The 23925-nt window shown below is 41.8% G+C and overlaps 1 protein-coding gene across 1 annotated transcript; it reads right to left on the bottom strand.

Annotated features, from left to right (window-relative positions):
* Positions 1 to 19343: 19343 nt before the first annotated feature.
* On the bottom strand, positions 19344 to 19949 carry LOC138902505 (uncharacterized). Its single transcript, XM_070190380.1, has one exon. The coding sequence runs from the start codon at positions 19947 to 19949 to the stop codon at positions 19344 to 19346; it is 606 nt and encodes a 201-aa protein (XP_070046481.1).
* Between the last annotated feature and the right edge of the window lie 3976 nt (positions 19950 to 23925).

Here is a 23925-nt window from a genome sequence, read left to right as displayed (position 1 = left end):
TCATATCAGTAAAGATGTCCATCATGCACCTTTGGAATGTACCAGGTGCATTGCATAGGCCCAATGGCATTCTTCGAAAAGCGAGATTTCATAGGGATAGGTAAACAACATTTTCTCTCTATCCTTCGGGGCAATAGAAATTTGGTTATACCCCCAGTATACATCCAAGAAGAAAAATTAGGACCTCTCAGCCAATCTATCTAACATTTGATCAATGAATGGCAAAGGAAAATGGTCGTTTCGGGTGGCCCTGTTCAACTTTCTATAGTCCATACAAATTCTCCATCACGTGACAGTTCTTATTGAGATCAACTCATTGTTCTCATTTTACACCACACTCATTCCTCTTTTCTTTGGCACACATTGAATTGGGCTAACCCAGTTGGCGTCAGAGATTGGGAAAAATGATTCTCGTATCTAACCAATTTATCACTTATATCTTCACGACTTCTTTCATATTGGGGTTCAGCCTTCTTTAATGTTCTCTGGAAATTTTGTGCCCATTTTCTTTATGTCTGCAATGGTCCAACCAATGCAATCTTGCACTCCTTCAGAACCTGCAAAAGATGTTCTACATGCACATCTAACAAACCAGATGAGATAATAATAGCTAAAGTCGAGTTAGGTCCAAGAAAGCATACCTGAGGTGAGATGGTAGCGGTTTTACCACCAACTGTGGTGGCTCTTAGATCGATGGCTTAGCTGGAGTCTTTCTTTCTTCTAAGGGTAAAGGCTTGAATTTGAGCTCTCTTTTCCAGTACCCTTGGCCTTCAAGATTCAACACCCACTCCGCCAATTCCTCAACATCCACCTCTTCTAAGTTCATGAGGCAGGCGTCTACAGGATCTTTTGCATTCAGTGCCTCATTTTCCTCCTCCAGAATCACATCTACTGCTTCAATTAGAGAGCAATTAGCAAACTCACTGGGCCGCCGCATGAACTTCTGCACATTGAATGTTATTTCTTAATTGTTCAGTCTCATCTTTAACTCCCCAATTATACAATCAATCATAGCTCTCCTTGTGGCTAAGAAAGGCCTTCCCAAATTATGGGAATCTCCTCATCAACATAGAATGACAAAATCTGCCGGAAACACAAACTTTCCAACCTGCACAAGTAAATCATCAAGTATACCCGATGGTCTCTTCACCGTTCGGTCAGCTAGTTGTAGTAACATAGATGTGGGCCTTGCTCTTCCAATGCATAAGTGAGGCACCAGGTGCCGGTCTCACCTCCCCAGGTTTGGGGCGTGACAGACACAATGATACGCATATATCTAAAAGGAACCTTTGAAAGAGTATAACTTTGTAATTAGTTTAAATAAATCAAATTATTTTAAATATCTTATTTCTAGATTTCTATTTGTGTAGATAGAATTTGTGCATCGTAGATGGATGTATAATAGGAATCATCCTAATGGTGTGGGGTTGAGGGATGAATTTATTGAAGGGGTTGCTGAATTTATTGCTAAGGCTCAAATACTTGATGATTTTCTTATTGTAGGAAAGATTAGGTGCCCTTGTGTGAAATGTAAGTGTGTTAAGTTATTGAAAACAGATAAAGTTAAAGTTCATCTCTACAAGAAAGGGTTTGTTGAAAATTATTATATATGGACTGTTCACGGGGCGAATCATGCTAGTTTAAACGATGTTAACTTTCAGAATTCTTTTGGTGGTGAGGGTGGCCCCATAGCGGAGCATAATATTGAAAATTCTCGATATAATGAAATGATGAGGGATGCTTTTAGGGTGTTTCCTTAGGTTCAATCCGAACCAAATGATGAGGCTAAGCATTTTTATGAACAGTTAGAGGAAGCTAGTCATCCATTGTATGAAGGCTCGGTGCATTCTAAGTTGTCTTATGCGGTTAGATTGCTAAGTATTAAATCAAATAGTTTTATTTCCCAAGGGGCATGGATTCTATTATTGGGCTTATGAATGAACTTAATCCAAGTAACATTGACTTACCAAAAGATTTCTACACTACTAAGAAATTGGTTTCTAAGTTGGGCCTTTCATCAGAGAGAATTGATTATTGTGAGAAAGGTTGCATGTTATTCTACAAGGATGATGCATTTCTAGAGAACTGTAAATTTTGTAATCAACCTCGTTTTAAGGAACTCACAAATGCCAATACAAAAAAGAAGGTTCGAGTTAAAGCGATGCATTACTTACCTCTTATACCTAAGTTAAAGAGATTGTATGCATCAATGAGCTCTGCTCCTCATATGAGATGGCACTGTGAACATAGAAGGCCACCCGGTATTCTATGCCATCCATCAGATGGAGAAGCGTGGAAGCATTTTGATAGGGTGTTCCCCGAGTTTGCTAGTAAATCAGAAACATTAGGTTAGGATTATGCGCAAATGGATTCACTCCATTTGATGTCTGTGCTGCACCATATTCATGTTGGCCACTGTTTGTTACCCCGTATAATCTTTCGCCCGAGTTGTGTACGACAAGTCCATATCTGTTCCTAACTTGTATTATTCCTGGTCCAAGCAATCCGAAAAGTTTGATTGATGTATACTTGTAGCCTTTGATTGATGAGTTACAATTATTGTGGCATCAAGGTGTGGAAACATATGATATATCAACTACACAAAACTTCAGATTGCATGCTGCTTTTATGTGGACTATAAATTATTTTTCTGCTTATGGAATGTTGTCTGGGTGATCGACTGCTGGAAAGATAGCTTGACCTTGTTGTATGGAAGACACAAAAGCATTTACTTTGAAACATGGAGGTAAAAATACATGGTTCGACTACCACCGTAGATTCTTGCCAATGAATCATGAATTTAGGAGAAATACAAGTGCATTTATGAAGAACCGAGCTGATTTTGAGGAGCCACCAGCCTGCTTGTGTTCAGAAGATATTTGGAATATAGTAAGGGATCTGCCTAAAGTAACAGAGTCTCCACCATCTAAGATATCAGGTTAGGGTGTCACATATAACTGGACTAAACAGAGCATATTTTGGGAGTTACCTTATTGGAAGCATAATCTTCTTCGGCATAATCCGGACGTCATGCATAATCTTCTACCTTGTTGTATGGAAGACACAAAAGCATTTACTTTGAAACATGGAGGTAAAAATACATGGTTCGACTACCACCGTAGATTCTTGCCAATGAATCATGAATTTAGGAGAAATACAAGTGCATTTATGAAGAACCGAGCTGATTTTGAGGAGCCACCAGCCTGCTTGTGTTCAGAAGATATTTGGAATATAGTAAGGGATCTGCCTAAAGTAACAGAGTCTCCACCATCTAAGATATCAGGTTAGGGTGTCACACATAACTGGACTAAACAGAGCATATTTTGGGAGTTACCTTATTGGAAGCATAATCTTCTTCGGCATAATCCGGACGTCATGCATATCAACAAGACCAAAGATAACTTGAAGGCCAGGATGGACTTAAAGGAATATTGCAGGCGAAGTGAGTTGGATCTGACATACTTTAACAACAAGATTCAGAAGCCCAAAGCTAGTTACACGTTCACCTTGGATGAGAGAAGAGAGATTTGTAGTTGGGTTAAAAATTTGAGGATGCCTGATGGGTACACATCAAATTTATCCAGATGTTTTGGCATGAAAAAAGGGAAGTTGGCATCAATGAAAATCCACAATTGTCATATTTTCATGGAAGCGTTGATGCCTATTGCATTCAATGCATTGCCTGATCGAATGTGAAAACCGATTACAGAGATAAGTTGCTATTTCAAGGATTTGTGTTCTAGCACATTGAGGGTGGAGAACCTAATTTATATGGAGAGTAAAATTATCTTAACTTTAAAAAAGCTGGCAAAAATTTTTCCTCTTGGTTTTTTTTTGATATAAGACAACATCTTCCAATTCACCTTGCACAAGAGGCACGACTTGGAGATCCAGTTTAATGTAGATGGATGTATCCCTTCGAGAGGTAATGCCATTTAATTATTTACCTTTTGTATTTGCTTTAAATATTATTTAGTCTAAAAACACACTATGCAGGACTATTGGCAAATGTAAATGGACCATAAAAAATAGATCAAGAATTGAGGGTTCCATATGCGAGACATATGTGGCTAAAGAAATATCTTATTTCTGTTCAAATTATTTTGAACATGATGTGCCATGTTTGAGAAATAGACCGAATCGACATGACGATGGAGGCGAAATCGATCCTTTGGCACCACCCTTTTTCATTTTTAATCAATCAAGTAAAGGAGGTCCAAAAAATAGTCCAAAGCGAAGGTTGTCTGAAATGGAGCTAAAGTCAGCTACAACATATGTATTGTTGAATTACCCTGAGGTCCAACCTTATTATAGATAAGTATATAATTGTATATATTACGGACATTTGTATTAGATCTACCACTGATTTAACTAATAAAAGTTATAATGGCAGTTACTTTGTGCGTACATATGTTGATATTGATGAGAATACCCCTCAATTGTGCTGTCAAAATATCCTAAGACTAAATGAAAATGTGAGGAAAAAGGTCTAAGTCCCGCAATAAAAGCCCTCACTGCCCCAGCAATTTTTGCACTTGCGACCACTTGATCGCATCTGCGGAACCGCAGGTGTGGTCAAAAGGTTGCACCCGCAATCCCCCACTGCCTCCAGCTTCTTCACTTCTGCAGACGGGGAGCCGCTTCTGCGGGTCCGTTTCTGAGCACTTCTTCTGCTTCTGTGACCCACAGCCGGCCTGCTCAAGTCCACTTCTACGGAGCCTCGATCACTTCTGCGGGCGCGCAAATGCGAAAAACTCCTCGCAACTGCGACCACCAAGCTTCAGCCTCAAATCCACTTTTGCGACCACTGGGCCTCTTCTGTGACCCCGCACCCGCAGCCAAATCCACGCAGGTGAGAACACACCAGACCTGAAGCACCAGTTGTTTCCCCCATGCCAAATCTAGTCTGATTCCAATCCGTTTCACATCCCGGGTCCCCGGGGCCCCATCCAAATGTACTCAGAAATCCAACAACATAATACAGACCCCATCGTGCGATCGAAACACCAAAATAATATCTAGAATTACGAATCGGACGCCAAAACGCATGAATGGACATGAAACTCTAAAACTTCTAAAAACACTTCCGCGCATCTAATTCATACCACTCGGAATGACACCAAATTTCACGTGCAAGTCAGAAATCACCATACGGAGCTACTCCCAGGCTCGAAATCCCAAACGGACCTCGATAACACCAAAACCTACTCTAAACCAAACTTAAAGAACTTGAAAAACCTTTAATGTGCCAACTTTCAATATTAAGCACCAAAACGCTCCCAGGTCATCCGATACCCGATCCGAACACATGCCCAAATCCAAAATCATCATACGAACCTATTGGGACCATCAAATCCCGGTTCCGAGGTCGCTCACTAATAACATTGACTCAAGTCTAACTTAACCATTATAGGCTACTATTATGAAACTAAGTGTTCCGATTTCAACCCGAATCCTTCAAACCTGAACTAACCATCCCTGCAAAACATAAAACAGTAGAAGCACATACGGGGAGTATTAATTATTGAAACATGCATCTAGAAAGAAAAATGTCCTGTCAGGTCATTACATCCTCCACCTTTTAAACAAACATTTATCCTCAAACGGGTGTAGAATCATACCTGGAGTGCTAAAAATGTGCAAATATTTGCTCCTAATGTCCTCCTCGGCCTCCCAAGTCGCTTCCTCAAATGGTTGACCCGTCCATTGGACTTTCACTGCAGCAATCTTCTTGGACCTCAACTGGCGAACCTGCCTGTCAATAATGGCAATTGGCTCCTCTTCATAACCCAAACTCTCATATAGCTAAAACGTGCTGTAATCTAGCACATGCGATCTGTTGGCATGATACCTCCGTAGAATAGACACATGGAAGACCAAATGAACTCCCGATAGACTGTGAGAAAAAGCAAGCTCATAAGCAACCTCCCCAACTTGCCACAGCACCTCAAATGGGCCAATAAACCTTCAGCTCAGCTTGCCTTTCTTCCCGAACCTCATGATCCCCTTCATCGGCCAAACTTTCAAGAGAACCTTCTCGCCCACCATAAATGATAGATCATGCGACTTCTGATCTGCGTAACTCTTTTGTCTAGACTGTGCTATGCGAAGTCGCTCCTGAATCAACTTTACCTTTTCCAAGGCATCTCTCACCAAATCAGTACCATATAACTTAGCCTCGCCAGGCTCAAACCATCCGATGGGCGAACGATATCGCCGACCATATAAAGCCTCAAATGGATCCATCTAGATGCTAGACTGATAATTTTTATTGTAAGCAAACTCGGCCAAGGGCAAGAATCTATTCAACTGACCTCCAAAGTCAATGACACATGCTTTGAGCATATCCTCTAGAATCTGAACTATCCGCTCCGACTGCCCGTCATTCTGTGGATGAAAAGTTATGCTGAGCTCTACCTGGGTACCCAACTCGCTCTGAACTGCTCTCTAGAAGAGTGAAGTGAACTGAGGGAGTCTATATGAAATGATGGAAACAGGCATACCATGCAACCGAACAATCTCGTGAATGTAAATCTGGGCCAATCTTTATGAAGAATACGTAGTCACAACTAGAATAAAGTGTGCCGACTTGGTCAACCTGTCGACAATGACCCAAACTACATCAAACTTCCTCGAAGTCCACGACAACCCAATTACAAAGTCCATAGTAATGCGCTCATATTTCCACTCAGGTATAACCATCTGCTGAAGTAGGCCACCTGGCCTTTGGTGCTCATACTTAATCTATTGTCAATTTAGGCACCTCGCTACATACTCAATTATGTCCTTCTTCACCACCAATAATGCTGCCTCAGGTCGCGATACATTTTTGTACCACCTGGATGAATAGAATACCGAGAACTATGTGCCTCCTCTAGAATCTTATCCCTCAAGCCATCAACATTAGGAACACATAGGCGACCCTGGAGCCGCAGAACACTATCCTCTCCGATCGTAACCTCCTTGGCACCACCCTGTAGTACTGTCTCCCTGAGAACCAACAAGTATGGATCATCGTACTGACGAGCCTTAATCCACTCAAGTAATGAATATTGAGCCACTACGCACGCAAGAACTCGACTGGGCTCTGAAATATCCAATCTCACAAGTCTGTTAGCTAAGGAGTGAATGTCCAAAGCCAATGGCCTCTCTTCTGCTGAAATGAATGCCAAACTCCCCATACTCTTAGCCTTTCTGATCAAGGCATCCGCAACCACATTCGCCTTGCCCGGATGATAAAGTATGGCAATATCATAGTCCTTTAGTAACTCAATCCATCTACGCTACCTTAAATTGAGATTCCTCTGCTTGAACAAATGTTGCAAGCTGCGATGATCGGTGTAAACCTCACAGGACACCCCATAAAGATAATGCCTCCATATCTTGAGAGCATGAACTATCATAGCCAACTCCAAATCGTGTACGGGGTAATTCTTCTCGTGGGGCTTCAGCTGACGTGAAGCATATGCAATAACTTGCCCCTCCTGAATCAATACACAACCCAGGCTAATGAGTGAAGCGTCGCAATATACAGTATATATCCATGAACTAGAAGGCAACACTAAAACTGGTGTTGTAGTCAAATCTGTCTTGAGTTTCTGAAAGTTTGCCTCTCAATCATCGGACCATCGGTACGGAGCAACCTTCTGGGTCAATATAGTCAAAGGTGCTGCAATAGATGAGAAACCCTTTACAAATCGGCAATAGTAACCTGCTAACCACAAGAAACTCCTGATCTCGGTCGTTGTGGTAGGACGAGGCCAACTTTGGACTGCCTTGATCTTCTTGGGATCTGCCTTAATACCCTCGCCTGATACAACATGCCCCAAGAATGCCACAAAATCTAACCAGAACTCGTACTTTGAGAACTTAGCATATAACTTCTGTTCTCGCAAGGTCTGAAGCATAACACTCAAATCCTGCTCGTTCTCCTCCATGCTACGGGAGTAGATCAATATGTCATCAATGAAGAAAATGATAAAAGAATCAAGATACGGCCTGGACACTTGGTTCATCAAATCCATAAACGTCGTCAGGGCATTAGTAAAGCCGGAGGACATCACCAAATACTCATAGTGACCATATCTAGTGCGAAAGGACATCTTTAGATCTGAAGCACGAATCTTAAGTTGATGATACCCAGATCTCAAGTCAATCTTAGAGAACACCCTGGCACCCTGCAACTGGTTAAACAAATCATCAATACGCGGCAACAAGTACTTGTTCTTAATGGTAACTTTATTCAACTGGCAGTAATCAATGCGCATACGCATAGTCCCATCATTCTTCTTCACGAACAACACAAGTGCACCCTAAGGCAACACACTCGGTCTGACAAACCCCTTTGCTAGCAACTCCTCAAGTTGTTTCTTTAACTCTTTCAACTCTTTCGGAGCCAGGCAATATGGTGGAATAGAGATAGGCTAGGTACCTGGTGCCAAATCAATAAAAAAATTGATATCACGATCTAGTGGCATGTTTGAGAGATCATAAGGAAACATATTAGAGAACTCCTGCACCACAGGTACTGAATCAATCATCAAAGCCTCTGCAGCAGTATCCCGAACATAAGCTAGATAAGCCAAACAACCCTTCTCGACCATGTGTCGAGCATTCAGTAAAGAGATAACCCAACTAGATGTACTGACAAATGAACCCTTCCACTCCAATGTAGGTAACTCTGGTATCGCCAAGGCAACAATCTTGGCATGTCAATCGAGGATGACATGATATGGAGACAACTAGTCCATGCCCAGGATGACCTCAAAGTTGGTCATATCAAGCAATAGAAGATCCGCTCTAGTCTCATATCCACAAAAAGTCATGATACAAGACCGGTAAATCCGATCCACAACAACAGAATCGCCCACTCACATGGATACACATAAAGGAGTACCCAAGGACTCACGAGGAACACCCAAAAAATGAGCAAACAAAGATGAAACATATGAATACGTAGACCCTGGATCAAATAGTACAGTAGCATCCCTACCGTAGACAAAAATAATACCTGTGATCATGGCATCTGAGACTACTGCATCTGGTCTGGCTGGAAAGGCATAGAACCTAGCTGGAGCGCCACCAGACTGGCCTCTACCTCTAGGATGACCCCTTCCCACCTGCCCTCCACCTCTGGGCGTTCGAATGGCTAGTGTGACAGTTGGTGCGGTAATCATGGGCCGATAGTCTTGCTGCTCAGCCTTGCCCTGAAGTCTGGGACAAAACCTCTTCATATGGCCAAGATCCCCGCACTCGAAACAACCCCTCAGAATGGTCGACTGCTGACCTGAAGTTTGATCCTGATGGGCTGACCACTCATGAACTGCCCTCTACCGCCAGGTGGAGCACTACTGAATCCTCCAAACTACCAGAGCCACTTGTCCCTCGACGCAAACTCTCCACTGCAATTGCGAATACGCTCGATCCTCCGAGCTATATCCACAACCTAAAGAAAAGAAGTCCCTATCTCCGCCTTATGGGTCATAGGTACCTGAATCTCAGGGTGTAGACCTGCAATGAACCTCCACACCCTCTCAGCATCTGTGGGGAGTATAATAGCAGAATGGCGAGACAAGTTAGTAAATCTCGGCTTATAGTCGGTGAGAGACATGTGACCTTGACAGATTCGCTCAAACTGGCCCCGAAGCTCCTCTCTCTCAGAAGGTGGTATATACTTCTCCAAGAAGAGATGTGTAAACCAATCCCATGTCAAGGGAGGTGAACCTACTGGCCTACTAAGAAGATAAGTCTGCAACCATCTACGAGCCTTGTCGTCAAACTGAAAATTAGCGAAGTCCACCCCGTTGGACTCCAATATGCCCATGTTCCGAAGCCTATCCTTGCACCGTTCAATGAAATCCTGGGGGTCCTCTGACCGGTCACCCCCAAAAGTAGGGGGGCGAAGCCTAGTCCATCTGTCCATCCGCTTCTGCTGATTATCTATCGCGACTGGTACAACCTCTGGCATAGCCGCTACAATAGGCTAGGCTCCACCCGCAGGTAGTGTACCTGGGGTCTGATAAACGACAGCAGCATGCCCTGAAGCTTGAGCGGTAGGGGTCTGTGTTCTCCCTCCCGCCTGAGATGTGGAAGGGTCCGCTGGAAATAAACCATCCTGCGTCATAAAGTCCATGAACCGCAACATACGGCCCATGGCCTCCTGGAATCCCGGCACAGTCATGAAATCTGCTGGGGCTGGCACAGCTGCAGGTGCCTCATACTGCTCCTCAACAACACGATCCTCCACCGGATCCACTGGTGCTTCAACAGGAGCAACCCTAGGGCACCCTCATCCTCTGACTGGAGCTGGAGTCCTCCCCCGGCCTCTAGCAACAGGGGGAGCAGCCCCTCGACCGCTTGGTACATCCGTCGCGTGCGTTCTCATCATATGTGAGAGATCAATAGAAAGACACTTAGTATAATATCAACTGGACGATAGGATATGAAGAAAGAGAAGTTTCCTAATACCATATAGCCTCTTGAAGATAAGCACAGATGTCTCTGCACCGATCCGCAAGACTCTACTAGGTCTGCTCATGACTCGTGAGACCTATGTGAACCCAAGGCTCTGACATCAAGCTGTCATGACCCAATTCCGTACTAGGTCGAGACTGCACCTAATGCCACCGTTAGGCAAGCCCATAAACGAAACTACTATTTATTTATCCCTTTTTAACATATTTTTAATTACATTAGATTTTATGCAACTGTGATAAGTCTTTTCAAACAAAATATCAACATAATAAGTACATAGTCTGCGGTGATAAAAATGGCAAGTACAACAATACATAAGTTCAATAAATCCCCAAAACCCGGCGTCACAAGTACATGAGAAATCTAGAGAATATACAAAACTACTAAAACTACTGTCCGAAAGTAATAGACAGGAATAGTAAATAAGATGTAAGGAGACTCCGGTGCCGCAGATCGTAGGAAGGCAAGAAGCTCACCCCTAAGTCTCCGTAGATGATCGGCTACGCGCCTGTGTGACCATTGGTGGAACCTGTCTTAGCACGTGCACATTAGTGCAGAAGTGTAGCGTGAGTACAAAGAACAACGCGTACCCAGTAAGTATCTAGTCTAAACTCGAAGAAGTAGTGACGAGGGGTCGACTTGACACTTACTAGAGGTCAATAATAATAATGAAAGTGCATAAAGTAGGCATGGTGAACATACAACAGGTATCAATGAGACAAATAAAAGCAACTACAATAAATACAACGGAGTCCGTAATACATCACCAACATCTCATAACTGGTCGTGAAGACCCTAACTCGGTTATATCCAAACTGGAACCCGTTTCGATTATTAAGCACAAAGTTGCCGAGGCAAACGACCAGATCCCACAAGAATATTGGTACTCAGTTCTGCCTAGGCGAACAACCCGATCCCATAAGACTAGTGTTACCATCATACTGCCAAGGTGAATGACCCGATCCTATAAGAATAGTGTTACCATCATACTAATGAGGCGAACGGCCCGATCCCATAAGAGTGGTGTTACCATACTGCCGAAGCGAACGACCCGATCCCATTAGAGTAGAGAAGTTTACCTCGCTCGCAGAAGTACTTGCGATGCGAGAGGACATGGATTTTTCACAGTTATTAAGTATTCCTCATTTTTCCAAAATAAGAAGGCTAAGTCGATAATTGCAACTTTAAAATCCCTAGTCTCAGCTCTATTCAAGATCGTTAATGTGCATGATAAACCCAACAGTACAATTAAAAGCATGATGTGGATCTAAGTCTACCCGGACATATCATGGAATATAGCTACACACGGACCCTCATCACCTCGTTCGTATGTAGCTCCCCACATAAGTAATACACAACAAGATACACTTAAGCGGATGAGTTCTTTCTTACAAGGTTAGGAAAGAGACTTACCTTATTTCCAAGCTCACTTCTAGTCCACTAATCTGCTCTAAAAGCCCTAAGTCGATGCCAAACCATCCAAAACTAGTCAAATATTTTGTAGTTAAATCAATATATACTCAAAACTTTATAATTTAGCTATTAGAGTAATTACCCAACCCAAATTGGAAGATTCTTAAAATTCGCCCCTAGACCCACATGCCCGGATTCCGGAAATTTTCGAAGATAAATATTACCCATAGCCTCACGAACTCAAATATATAATTTTTTACTTAATTCCATAACAATTTTCGTCGTCAAATCCCATTTTACCAGAACTCTAGGTTCTTCACAAATCCCACAAGTTTTAACTATCTTTCCATGTTTAATCTATCTAAAACCCGCATAATTAAATTGAAAATGGATGGGAATTAATTACCCTAGGATATTGATGAGAATCCCCCTCAATTGTGCTCTCAAAATCTCTCAAGACTAAATAAAAATGTGAGGAAAAAGGTCTAAGTCCCGCAATAAAAGCCATTACTGCCCCAGCGATTTTTGCATCTGCGGCCACTTGATCGCATCTGCGGAACCGCAGGTGCGATTAAAAGGTTGCACCTGCGATCCACCACTGCCTCCAGCTTCTTCGCTTTGGCGGATGGGGAGCCGCTTCTACGGGTCCTCTTCTGCGGATTCCTTTCACTTTTGCGACCCACATCCGGCCAGCCCAAGTCCGCATCTGCGGAGCCTCGATCGCTTCTGCAGGCGTGCAGATATGGAAACATCCTCGCACGTACGATCACCAGCTCCGGCCTCAAATCTACTTATGCGACCATTGGGTCGCTTCTGCGGCCCTGCACCTGCGGCCAAATCTATGCAGGTGCGAACGCACCAGACTTCACACCAGATCTAAAGCACTAGTAGTTTCCCCCATGCCAAATCGAGTCTGATTCCAATCCATCTCGCATCCTGGGCTCCCGGGGCCCTATCCAAATATACTCACACATCCAACAATATAATACAGACCCGCTCGTGTAATTGAAACACCAAAATAACATCTAGAATTACGAATCAGACGCTAAAACTCATGAATTCGACATTAAACTCTAAAACTTCTCATAACACTTCCGCGCGTCCGATTCTTATCAAATAACCTCGGAATGAAGCCAAATTTGGCGTGCAAGTCATAAATCACCATAGAAACTACTCCCAGGATCAGAATCCCAAACGGACCTGGAAAACACCAAAACCTACTTTAAACCAAACATAAAGAACTTGAAAAATATTCAGCGTGCCAACTTTCAATATTAAGCGCTGAAACGCTCTCGGATCATCCAAAACCCGATCCGAGCACACACCCAAGTGCAAAACCATCATAAAAACCTATTGGGACTGTCAAATACCAGTTACGAGGTCGTTTACTCACAATGTTGACTCAAGTCAAACTTAACCACTATAGGCTACTGTTAAGGAACTAAGTATTCCGATTTCAACACGAACCCTTCCTAACCCGAACTAACCATGCCCGCAAGTCATAAAACAGTATAAGAACATACGTGAAATCTTAATTAGGGGAACATGGATCTAGAAAGCAAAACAACAGGTCGGGTCGTTACATAATCAATAGTGGATGATGAATTAGCAGATGAATTGCAGCATAATGAAGGGATATATGAAGAATTTGATCCTTCTGGCCTTGGACCAAATGAGGACAAATATAGAGGAATTGAACATGAAATAAGTGATGAGGAAGAATTACTAGATAAAAGTGAAACAAGCGATGATAAAGACTTAGATCATTACTATGGCGATAACGATGATGATTGTCTTGTTATTCTTTTTTATGTTGCTCTTCCTTTAATCATTTAATATATTTGAAGAATTGTTGTATATTGTTTATGACATGTTGGGGTTTTTATGTTATTTCTTTAATTATCTATTATGTTGCAAAATTATTTTATATTTTTATTACTTGTTAGGTTGTTTATTTATTTCTTTAGTCATTTAATTTGTAGAATAATTATTTTATATTTACTATCACTTGTTGTATTTTTTGTTTTGTATTTTATTATGATTATATTAAAGATGTAGCATCTAAGGGGGAGGAAAAGATGAAATCTAGGAAGAAAAAATAATCTGTTCCAACTACTTCAAGTATGTCAAATACGAGTCCTCATCTTCCTCGCTATCCTCTTACTCATCCTCCTCAGTCGACTTCATTGCCATCTACCATGTTCACTATCCCCCCCTCCATATAATAATTTAGTCCAGTATTATTCTATGCCTGCCAAAGGAAGTCAAAGTAACACTGATTTTAACTTTATACCCACACCTTCTATACCATATTCTTCATCGGGCTTTCATGGTAGTCAGCATGGTAGCTCACCAGCTGCTGCACCCCCGAGCTTTCATGGTAGTCAGCATAGTGGCTCACCAGCTGCAGCACTCCCGAGCTTTCATAGTAGACAGCATAGTGGCTCACCAGCTGCTACACCCTCGAGCTTTTATGGTAGTCAGCATGATGATTCGTCTTTTGTTGCTCCATCATATTCCACTCCATCATCATCATCCACTCCCAGCATATCTAAGTTGGATTTTGGAGGCTCTCGCCCAGTTACATCTAGTGCTACTTCTACACCATCTAGTAGACGCATGCAAAATCTTGGAGGGGATATACAATATGATAGTTATAATTGATTGATAATCGTCCCCTACGAGGATGGGTAAGAAGGTTCTTATAATATTTTTAAAGTTTTGAATGTACTTTTAGATATTTTAACATTAAGGAATATTTATTTATAATTAGAACTTTTGAAAATTTAAGATGCTTATTAATTATATATGTTAACTTTAATGCAGGTTTTTGCTATCCTTTCAGTCTACACATTTGGTTGTGGATTCTATGAAGTTTATTTATCATGAGCCATGGAATTCTTGGAGACAGATAATCTACAACATCAAAGAGAAAATGTGGAATTAATTTAGGGTAAAAATTGATTACATTTATTTAATAATTATCATCTTCATCTAGTGTTACTTTTTTATATTGCATACAAAGTGTACATGGTATCCTTAGCATCAAAATGAAATAAATGATATTTTCGAGATGAAGGCTGCAAAGCGGATTAAAGATACTCTATTCGCTGCTCGGAATGCTGATAAAATGCCGGAGTGGTTAAGAGAAGATGTGTGGAAGAACATTCTTGCAAAATGGAATATCGATGAATGGAAGAAGAAGAAGAAGAGTGGACAAGCAAAGGCAAACCGTGCCTCCAGTAAAGGTGGCTCGCTACACACAGGAGGTTAGATTAGTGTCGTGCCCCATTTTCTCGCGAAAGCGGGCTTTCGACATATGGCAACTCTTTTAAAAGGAGGTATTAAAAGAGAATAATCGCCACCTAATGATTATTAAGATGCGTTAGGGCACCTAGTTGCAAATAACTCTATTTGACTAGTCAACGCCACCAAAGATCGGGTAAGGGCTTAAATTACCTCAAAGAGAAGGTGTTAGGCACTCTTCGAGGTCCACAAGTGTGGGTCCCAACCAAACTTTAGACCATGTGGATTATACAATTAGGCTAGGCGATCAAATAAATAGAAGGGAAGTTCAGAGGTGTAGAGTCTTATTAAAACATATGAGAATCAGTACAAGTCTTAATGGCTACAAGGATATAACTACATTGGTTTATATTAAACAGTTAAATATAGATAACAAGTACATAAATGAAAAAAAAGGGAGGGGGTCCTAAGTGTTTTAGCCTAAAGGATCACCCCATGCAACATAAATAGTACTTCACAGCTCCCTTAAAGTAGAGGTTGTTCGTATTATTCAGCGAGCACAGACTATCATCTCCTGCTACCCGATTACTATGTTGAAGTTGTTTACTTAAAAGTGTTCTAATTCAATTCTAAGTCGTACCCTATGCGTGCACTACCCGTCCCATGCCTATGGTCCAGGAGGCTTTGGACCTACTATAAGGTGGTTCTAGACTATACTTAGGTTGCTCAAAATGATAAAACTAGGCGACATGCAAAACAGATAGGACTGCATATAATTGCAATAAAAGGCTCAAGTAACCTCCACACATAAGCAGGAAAGCACGCAAAAATATTTCTGGTTAGGCAGTAGATGGCATTAAGATGTGTTGGAATCGTGAAGTCCTATAGGCATGATTTCTATATGATTCTAGATTCCAGTATTATATAGGCAGTGCTGTAATTTCTGGACTAACGTATAGGTAAATTAGAGCATTGCTAGTCCTATAGACATGATATCTAATCGTTTGCGTAATAAGGTGGTGAAAACAATCCCACAATTCTGAATTACTAATGCTGATTTTATAGATATGCGTCTTAGGCAGGTGATAGTACACTATAGGCATGATCTCTAATAGTCGCATATTTAGGCAGTGAAGTCATTTGAAAACACAAGATTGGTAGCGTCAATAAAGATCCTATGGGCAGGATTTCTAACAATTGACAATTGGACTTGATTTTTAAACACTTTATCCCTATAGGCATGCTATCTAAATGAAGCAGTACAAAAGCAACATGAAGCAATTGATTAATTAGTTAAGACCCTATAGCCATGGTATCTAGATAAGTAAAGGTATTGTATTGTTGTATCCTATAGGCATGTTATCTAATAGTGCATAGAAGTAAGCATGCGAACAAGTGAAACACTTAGGTTCTTTCAAACATGTTTCTGATAGTGTGCGAGCATTAGACAGGTTGAATAGGTGAAGTGTTTGAGTTCCTATATGCATGATATCTAAGTGCAAGAAGTCTAGTTTGGATCCTATAGGCATGCTCTCTAGCCGTTCAAGTCATAACATTGTATGCATATAATTCCAGAGAATGAGACGTGATGAGTAAACAAGCTATTAAGATCCTATTAGCATGATCTCTACTCATTCATGCAAATGATAAAGTATCCCAGTTCCCCCTTTTCATTAATCCCCAATTGTTCATTATTACAAGTTATTACAGGCCAAAGAATGAAATAATGCAGACTTGCAGATGACAAAACACAGGCTGAAACGAATACAAGACCACCAAAGCAATTACATGCCCAATATAAAAGTAACCCAGGAATATCCCAGGCCTTCAATAGTCTTATTCTCCGGACAAACAGCAGGCACAAACCACAGGCTGACAGGATAACTATATTGCACTTGAATCTAGTGCCGAGGTCCAACAACACCCATGACCCATCTCCATGCCCAATGAATAACTTACTTACCCACATGGATACTAAAGTTAGCTACGCAGGTTACACAATACTCATAGAACAACTTAATCCCATAGATCTTGTCACGATCCAATTTCTCTCTCCGTGAACCGTCGTGACAACACCTAGTCTCTACGACTAGGTAAGCCTAACACTCTGCGGAAATGAAACAAAAACACAAACATTAACTACTAACAATAACAATTATCTAATAAGCAGCTGAATGCCACCCGTCATATACAATTAACACCTATGAAAAATGTACAAAATAATTTCCCAAAACCCAAAATACCATAAGTCACAAGCTACTAAGAAGTCTTAACCGTTCTATACATCATTTCTATAGAAAGAAGGAAAAATGAACATAGGGGGATAGAGGGGGACTCCAAGGATCTGCGGGCACGAGCAGATGTACCTTGAAGTCTCCAATAAGCAGCAGCGACTGCAACTAGTGATGAGGCTAGTAAGATGAACCTAGATCTGCACACGAAAAACATGTGCAGTAAAGGGCGTGAGTACACCACAACGGTACCCAGTAAGTGCCAAGCCTAACCTCGGTCGAGTAGTGACGAGATAAAGTTAGGGCCTTACTGGTATAAATATAATAAAATAAGGCAGAATGAAATATCGCAGTAAAATAAATACGGAAATCTAGCAGGAATAGGATCAAATGAAAGGCAACAACTTAGAACACAGTGATAACAGCAGGGGATCTCCCGAGATACCGTCCTGTAGTCCCAAATGTAAATGTGCAGGGCGATCTCCCGGAATACCGTTCCGTAGTCCCAAAATAAATATGCAAAACAGGGGGGATCTCCCGGAATACCGTTCCATAGTCCCAAAGTAAATATGCAATACAGGGGGATCTCCCGGAATACCTTTCCGTAGTCCCAAAGTGAATACACAGCGCAACCAACCAAAATAACAATTACAGCAGGAAAAGCTACAGTTTAGACTAAGTTCAAGTCAAGGAAAGCAGGTAATTTCACTAAACATGCTGCGCAGAGTTCAAATAGGCAATTAAACAAGTAGGCATGCTATTTTAGTCTAAACAGGATAGTTACATATGCTAGTGTGTTTCAATAAGGAGAAAACAAGTTATGACTTAGTGAAAAATGGAGTTTTACAACAAATAGCTCGTGTACGTACTCGTCACCTCACGTACACGGCGCTCACATATTAAACATTACCAAATCTTAAGGGGAGTTCCCCCACACAAGGTTAGGCAAGCCACTTACCTCGAACCAAGCTCAAATCAATCCGTCACAATGCTCTTTCCACAAATATCTGACACTTCCAAAAACCAAAATGAAACCTCCCGGCAAGTCACAATAGCAGAAATAGATATGGGAGAAGTAGTTAATAGGTTATTGGGGCTATAACTCTCAAGACGACCGGCCGGGTCGTCACATCCTCCCCCTTATAAAATAATTGTTCGCCCTCGAACGAGTATAGAGACATACCTGAAGCTGGGAAAAGATAAGGATAACGGCTGCGCATATCCTGCTCGGTCTCCCAAGTCGCCTCCTCGACCGGTTGGCGTAACATACTTCGTTCAATCATTTTCCATCAATGAGAGCTAATTGTTCATACCGGTTCCGTATCCATTCTGCGTCGCTGAGCTCGGCTTCTTGTATGATTCTTAAAGAAGGGATTTCCATTTCGGTGGGGATAACGACTTCAGTACCATAGACTAGTAGATAGGGGGTTGCCCCAGTTGAGGTACGAACTGTGGTGCGATACCCGAGCAAAGAAAATGGTAGCTACTCGTGCCATTGTTTGTAATTATCTACCATTTTTCTCAATATCTTCTTGATGTTCTTGTTGGCATCCTCAACGACTCCGTTCATTTGCGGCCTGTATGTTGTAGAGTTCCGATGCTTGATCTTGAATGTTTCACACATGGCTTTCATCAAGTCGCTGTTGAGATTGGCAGCATTTTCAGTAATGATTGACTCAGGTACTCCAAATCAACAAACGATGCGGTCCCGAACAAAATCTGCTACAACCTTCGTAGTTACAGCCTTATAGGATGTGGCTTCAACCCAATTTGTGAAGTAGTCTATAGCCACCAGAATGAACCTATGCCCGTTTGAAGCAGCGGGTTCGATTGGTCTGATGACATCCATACCCCAAGCGGAGAAGGGCCAGGGAAAACTTGTTGCATTAAGTTCGTTGGGTGGTACCCGTATCATGTCAGCAGGTATCTGGCATTGGTGAGGTCCAAAAATACCCATAGTCATCCAAAAATACCCCGATCTTAATATCTTCTTGGCAAGAACCCATTCATGTGAGGTCCGCAAGTTCCGACATGTACTTCTTCGAGCAATCTAAACTCTTCCATGGCATTGACGCATCGCAACAAACCTAAATCAAGAGTTCTTCTGTACAGAATTCCTCCACTTTGAAAGAAATAGTTGGCCAATCTTCGAATCGTGCGCTTCTGAGTATGGGTAGCGTTCTCTGGATATTCTCCATTTTCCAAGTATTTCTCGATATCGTGGAACCACAGATTTTCGTCAATCTCTTCTTCAACATGAGCACAATAAGCTGGCTGCTTATAAATTCTTATTGGGATAGTATCGATGAAATTCTTATCTGGGTGTTGTATCATGGAAGACAAAGTGGCAAATGCATTTGCAAACTCATTCTGAATCCTTGGAACATGTTTAAACTCAATCTTTGTGAACCTCTTTTTCAGCTCTTTTACACAGTGCAAATATGACAATATTTTGGTGTTCTTGGTACCCCATTCTCCTAGAACCTCGTGCACCAATAGATCTGAATCTCCAATTACTAACATCTCCTGAAAGTTCATGTCAATGTCCAACCTGAGTCCCAGGATACAAGGCTCATATTCTACCATATTGTTGGTGCGCGAAAACTTGAGTTTTGCGGATACCGGATAGTGTTGACCGGTTTCTGATACTAAGACAGCTCTGGTACCCACTCATTTGAAGTTTGCTGCTCCGTCGAAGAACATCCTCCAACCATCGTACACCTCGGTGATATCTTCTCCTACAAACGACACATCCTCGTTGGGAAAATAAGTTTTCAATGGTTCGTATTCTCCGTCTACAGGATTTTCTGCCAAGTGATCCACCAAGGCTTGCCCTTTGACTACCTTCTGAGTTACATAGATGATGTCGAACTCACTCAAAAATATTTTCCACTTTGATAACTTACCCTTTCATCATGTTGTCCTATAACACAACCAAAGGCCCCATCCAACACAGACAGATAAAGCAGCAAGGGGTCTTCCTGGTTCTGGTGGAACCAACACAAGCAGTTTGGATAAATACTCTTTGATTTTATCGAAGGCTTTCTGGCATTCTTCAGTCCAGCTTGTTGCAGCATCTTTCCTCAACATTCTAAAGATTGGCTCACATATCACTGTCCATTGTGCTATAAAACGGCTGATATAATTGAGGCGCCCTAGAAAACTCATCACATCTTTTTTATTCTTTGGCGGTAGCAAGTCCTGGATAGCTTTGATTTTTGATGGGTCTAACTCGATACCCCGGCGACTGACGATGAAACCTAATAATCTTCCAGCAGGGACTCTGAAGGCATATTTTGCAGGGTTCAACTTCAAGTTATATTTTCGAAGCCGATCAAAAAATTTCTTCAGGTCTGCTATGTGATCTGAACTCTTTTTAGATTTGATGATAACATCATCCACGTACACCTCTATTTCCTTGTGTATCATGTCATGGAAGATAGTCGTCATGGCCCTCAAGTAGGTGGCCCCAACATTCTTCAAACCAAACGACATCATTTTATAGCAATATATTCCCCATGGTATGATAAAGGCGATCTTTTCGGCATCGTCTTCATCCATCCAAATATGGTGGTATCTTGCGAAGCAATCCACAAATGATTGGAGTTCATGCTTAGCGCAGTTATCAATCAGTATGTGTATGTTAGGCAGCGAGAAATCATCCTTAGGACTTGCTCTGTTCAGATATCGGTAATTGATGCATACTCTAACCTTCCCATATTTCTTTGGAACTAGCACAATGTTGGCTAACTAGGTCGGGTATTCGACCACTTGGAGAACCTTGGCTTTGATTTGCTTGGTAACCTCCTTTTTTTATCTTTAAACTCATATCTGGCTTGAACTTCCTAAGCTTCTACTTTACTGGTGGACACATAGGATTGATGGGTAGCTTGTGAGCAACAATGGATGTGCTCAAACAAGTCATATCGTCGTAGGAACATGCAAATATATCCTCAAACTCCTTTAGAAATCTGATATACTCTTCTTTCTCTAACGGTGATAGATGAATGCTTATACGCATTTCCTTGACCGTTTCAGAATCCCCTAAGTTAACGGCCTCAGTTTCCTCCAAATTAGACTTTGGTTTGTTTTCAAAGATCAATATTTCTCTGACGATTTCCTCAAGTATTATATCATCTTCCAGATTTTCTGAATCACTGTCCTTATGTTACGTTGTCTCATTACGTGTCACAGTAGTGGGTTCATCAGGATATGTAATAATTATGCTGAACAGAATGTAGAAAGATAATAATAAATATGAAAAGCAGTAATGCATTAATAAAACTTTAAAAATGTCAACAAGTACGACTCAATAGCTCAAGTAATTATTTCAAAACAATATACTGAAAAATGCCTTAAATGCTCAAAACTATATGAAAATAATTCATGATAATTTTCCATGCTACCTAGGAACTCGGTGAGCCCGGGATGGTGCAGCGGTCCAGTTCTTGAGAACAACTCCTTCTTCTATGGTTTGAATGGTAAGATCTTCCTCCTCCTCCTCCTCAACAATTGCACTGCAGTCCATATCTTCTTCGTCCAGAAACAGCTTGCTCATACCAGCCAAAATCTCATCTTCCTCAGATCCCCTCATAATGTCAGCCTGATAAAATGTCTAGTGTAGAGATGGCATGGGTTATTTTAGTGGATAATAAGGGGCACGCATGACGATATCCAATCCTGATATTATTACCATGTGTATTCATATTCGAGTCCAAAAGTCGTGCCATGGTAATGTGGTTGTACGTGTTTGGTGATCCCCTGAAGCTTTTTTCTGAGCCCCTTGCCTGGTTCATACCCCATCCACAGCAATATGCTTTCTATCTTGTTGCTCCACCATCGGTCCTTTTCAATTTTGTTAACCTGTTCAATGTGATGATATGTTTCTCCACCCAGCTTCCTTCTGTTTTCAACGACTTGAACGGTCTGGTTGTTGTTGATGGGGTTGCTCCCATCTCCATGGATGATCACCTCCTGATGATTCCACTCAAACTTCACAACCTGGTGCAGAGTTGAAGCCACTGCCCCAGCTGCATGTATCCATGGACGTCCTAATAATAGATTGTAAGTAGTAGATATATCTAGCACTTGGAACTCGACATCAAACCAAGTTGGACCCATATGTAGATTGAGGTTGATTTCTACAATGGTGACTATCTGAGATCCATGCCTTCACATTCATGATTCCCATTCTTATCTCGTGCAGGCCTTTACCCAGTCTCTTTAGAGTGGTCAGTGGACATATGTTAAGACTCGAATCTCCATCTATCAAGACCATGGCGATGAACTTATCTTCGAATTGCACTGTGATATGCAATGCCCTATTTGACTCAATCCTTCTGGTGGTAACTCATCTTCGGGGAAAGTTATTTTGTGGCTCTTCAATACTTGTACGACCATGTTAGCCATCTCTCAATTAGTGATGCCAGTGGGTACATAAGCTTCACTCAACACCTTCATCAAAGCATTCCTGTGCGCGTCTAAGTTTTGCAATAGTGATAAGATGGATATCTGAGCAGGAGTTTTATTCAAGTGGTCAACAACAAAGTACTCCCTTGCTTGTATCTTCCTCCAAAGATCGTCGGTGCCAGTCTTGACAACAGGCGGCTTTGGTGCAGCTTCCTTACTCGTTCCTCCTAGATTCTCTGGTGTGTAAACGCTACTAGTTCTAGTCATACCTTGTGCGTCATCTCTTTTCTCCATTTTGGCTTTTCCCTTTCTTCTTGCTTCTGCAACATAATCCTATGGGATGGCATCAGACTTGTAAGATGGTGTGGGAGCACCATCACAATGAAGGGTGTAGCTACCTCAACTTCAAACAGCGTCTGGGTTTGTACCATAACTGGCGTGAGGGTGACTGGAGATGTTTTAGCAGCGTCTCCCTCTCAGATAAGCCCAATGGACCCTTCCTGATCCCATTCCTCATCAGTTTCTATCACATTCACTCCCTTACCTCTGTGATCCGGGAGAGGGTTGTTACGAACATTTGGTATAGCTTCCTTTGCTTGTATAACCTTAGTTTCGATCAATGTCTGAATCTTGTCTTTTAACGTGCGACATTCCTCAATGGTATGACCTTTTATGCGTGAATGATAAGCACATGTTTTGTTGGGGTTGATCCATTGGGAAGTATTCTCCACAACAACAGCAGGAATAGGGGTAACATAACCAGCGGCCTTCAGTCTCTCATACAGTTGGTCTATGGGTTAAGCAATTGGGGGTGTATTGTCTAGGAGCTCTGCGGTCGAATTTTGGACGTGGCTTCGGGTAGTTTTGGCGGGCGGGTGGAGGTGAATGGTAATATGCAGGTTGAGCATTATAGGTATGGTAGGTGGTAGGGTATTGGTATTTCAGGGGTGAGGGTTGATATGTGGATGAAGGTGCTTGGCATGTGAGGGGAGACTTAGGGCCCTGGGCTACGATCACGACACCCACTTCCATATTCTTTGAAATATCTCCGGATTGCTAATCTTTATTCGTGACCTGTAGCGCCTTGAAATTGGTTACCATACCACTCTTGATATCTTCTTCTATTCTTTCTCCTAGCTTGATGATGTCGGAG

The sequence above is a fragment of the Nicotiana tomentosiformis genome, chromosome 12, assembly GCF_000390325.3.
Source record: "Nicotiana tomentosiformis chromosome 12, ASM39032v3, whole genome shotgun sequence".
NCBI lineage: Eukaryota > Viridiplantae > Streptophyta > Magnoliopsida > Solanales > Solanaceae > Nicotiana > Nicotiana tomentosiformis.
Note: the sequence above shows the minus strand (reverse complement) of the source record. Positions and strands in the feature narration are given on the sequence as shown.

Bases quoted from the DNA above. Each gene is read 5' to 3' on its own strand.
- LOC138902505 (XM_070190380.1), bottom strand. From the start codon at position 19,949: ATGGTAGAATATGAGCCTTGTATCCTGGGACTCAGGTTGGACATTGAC.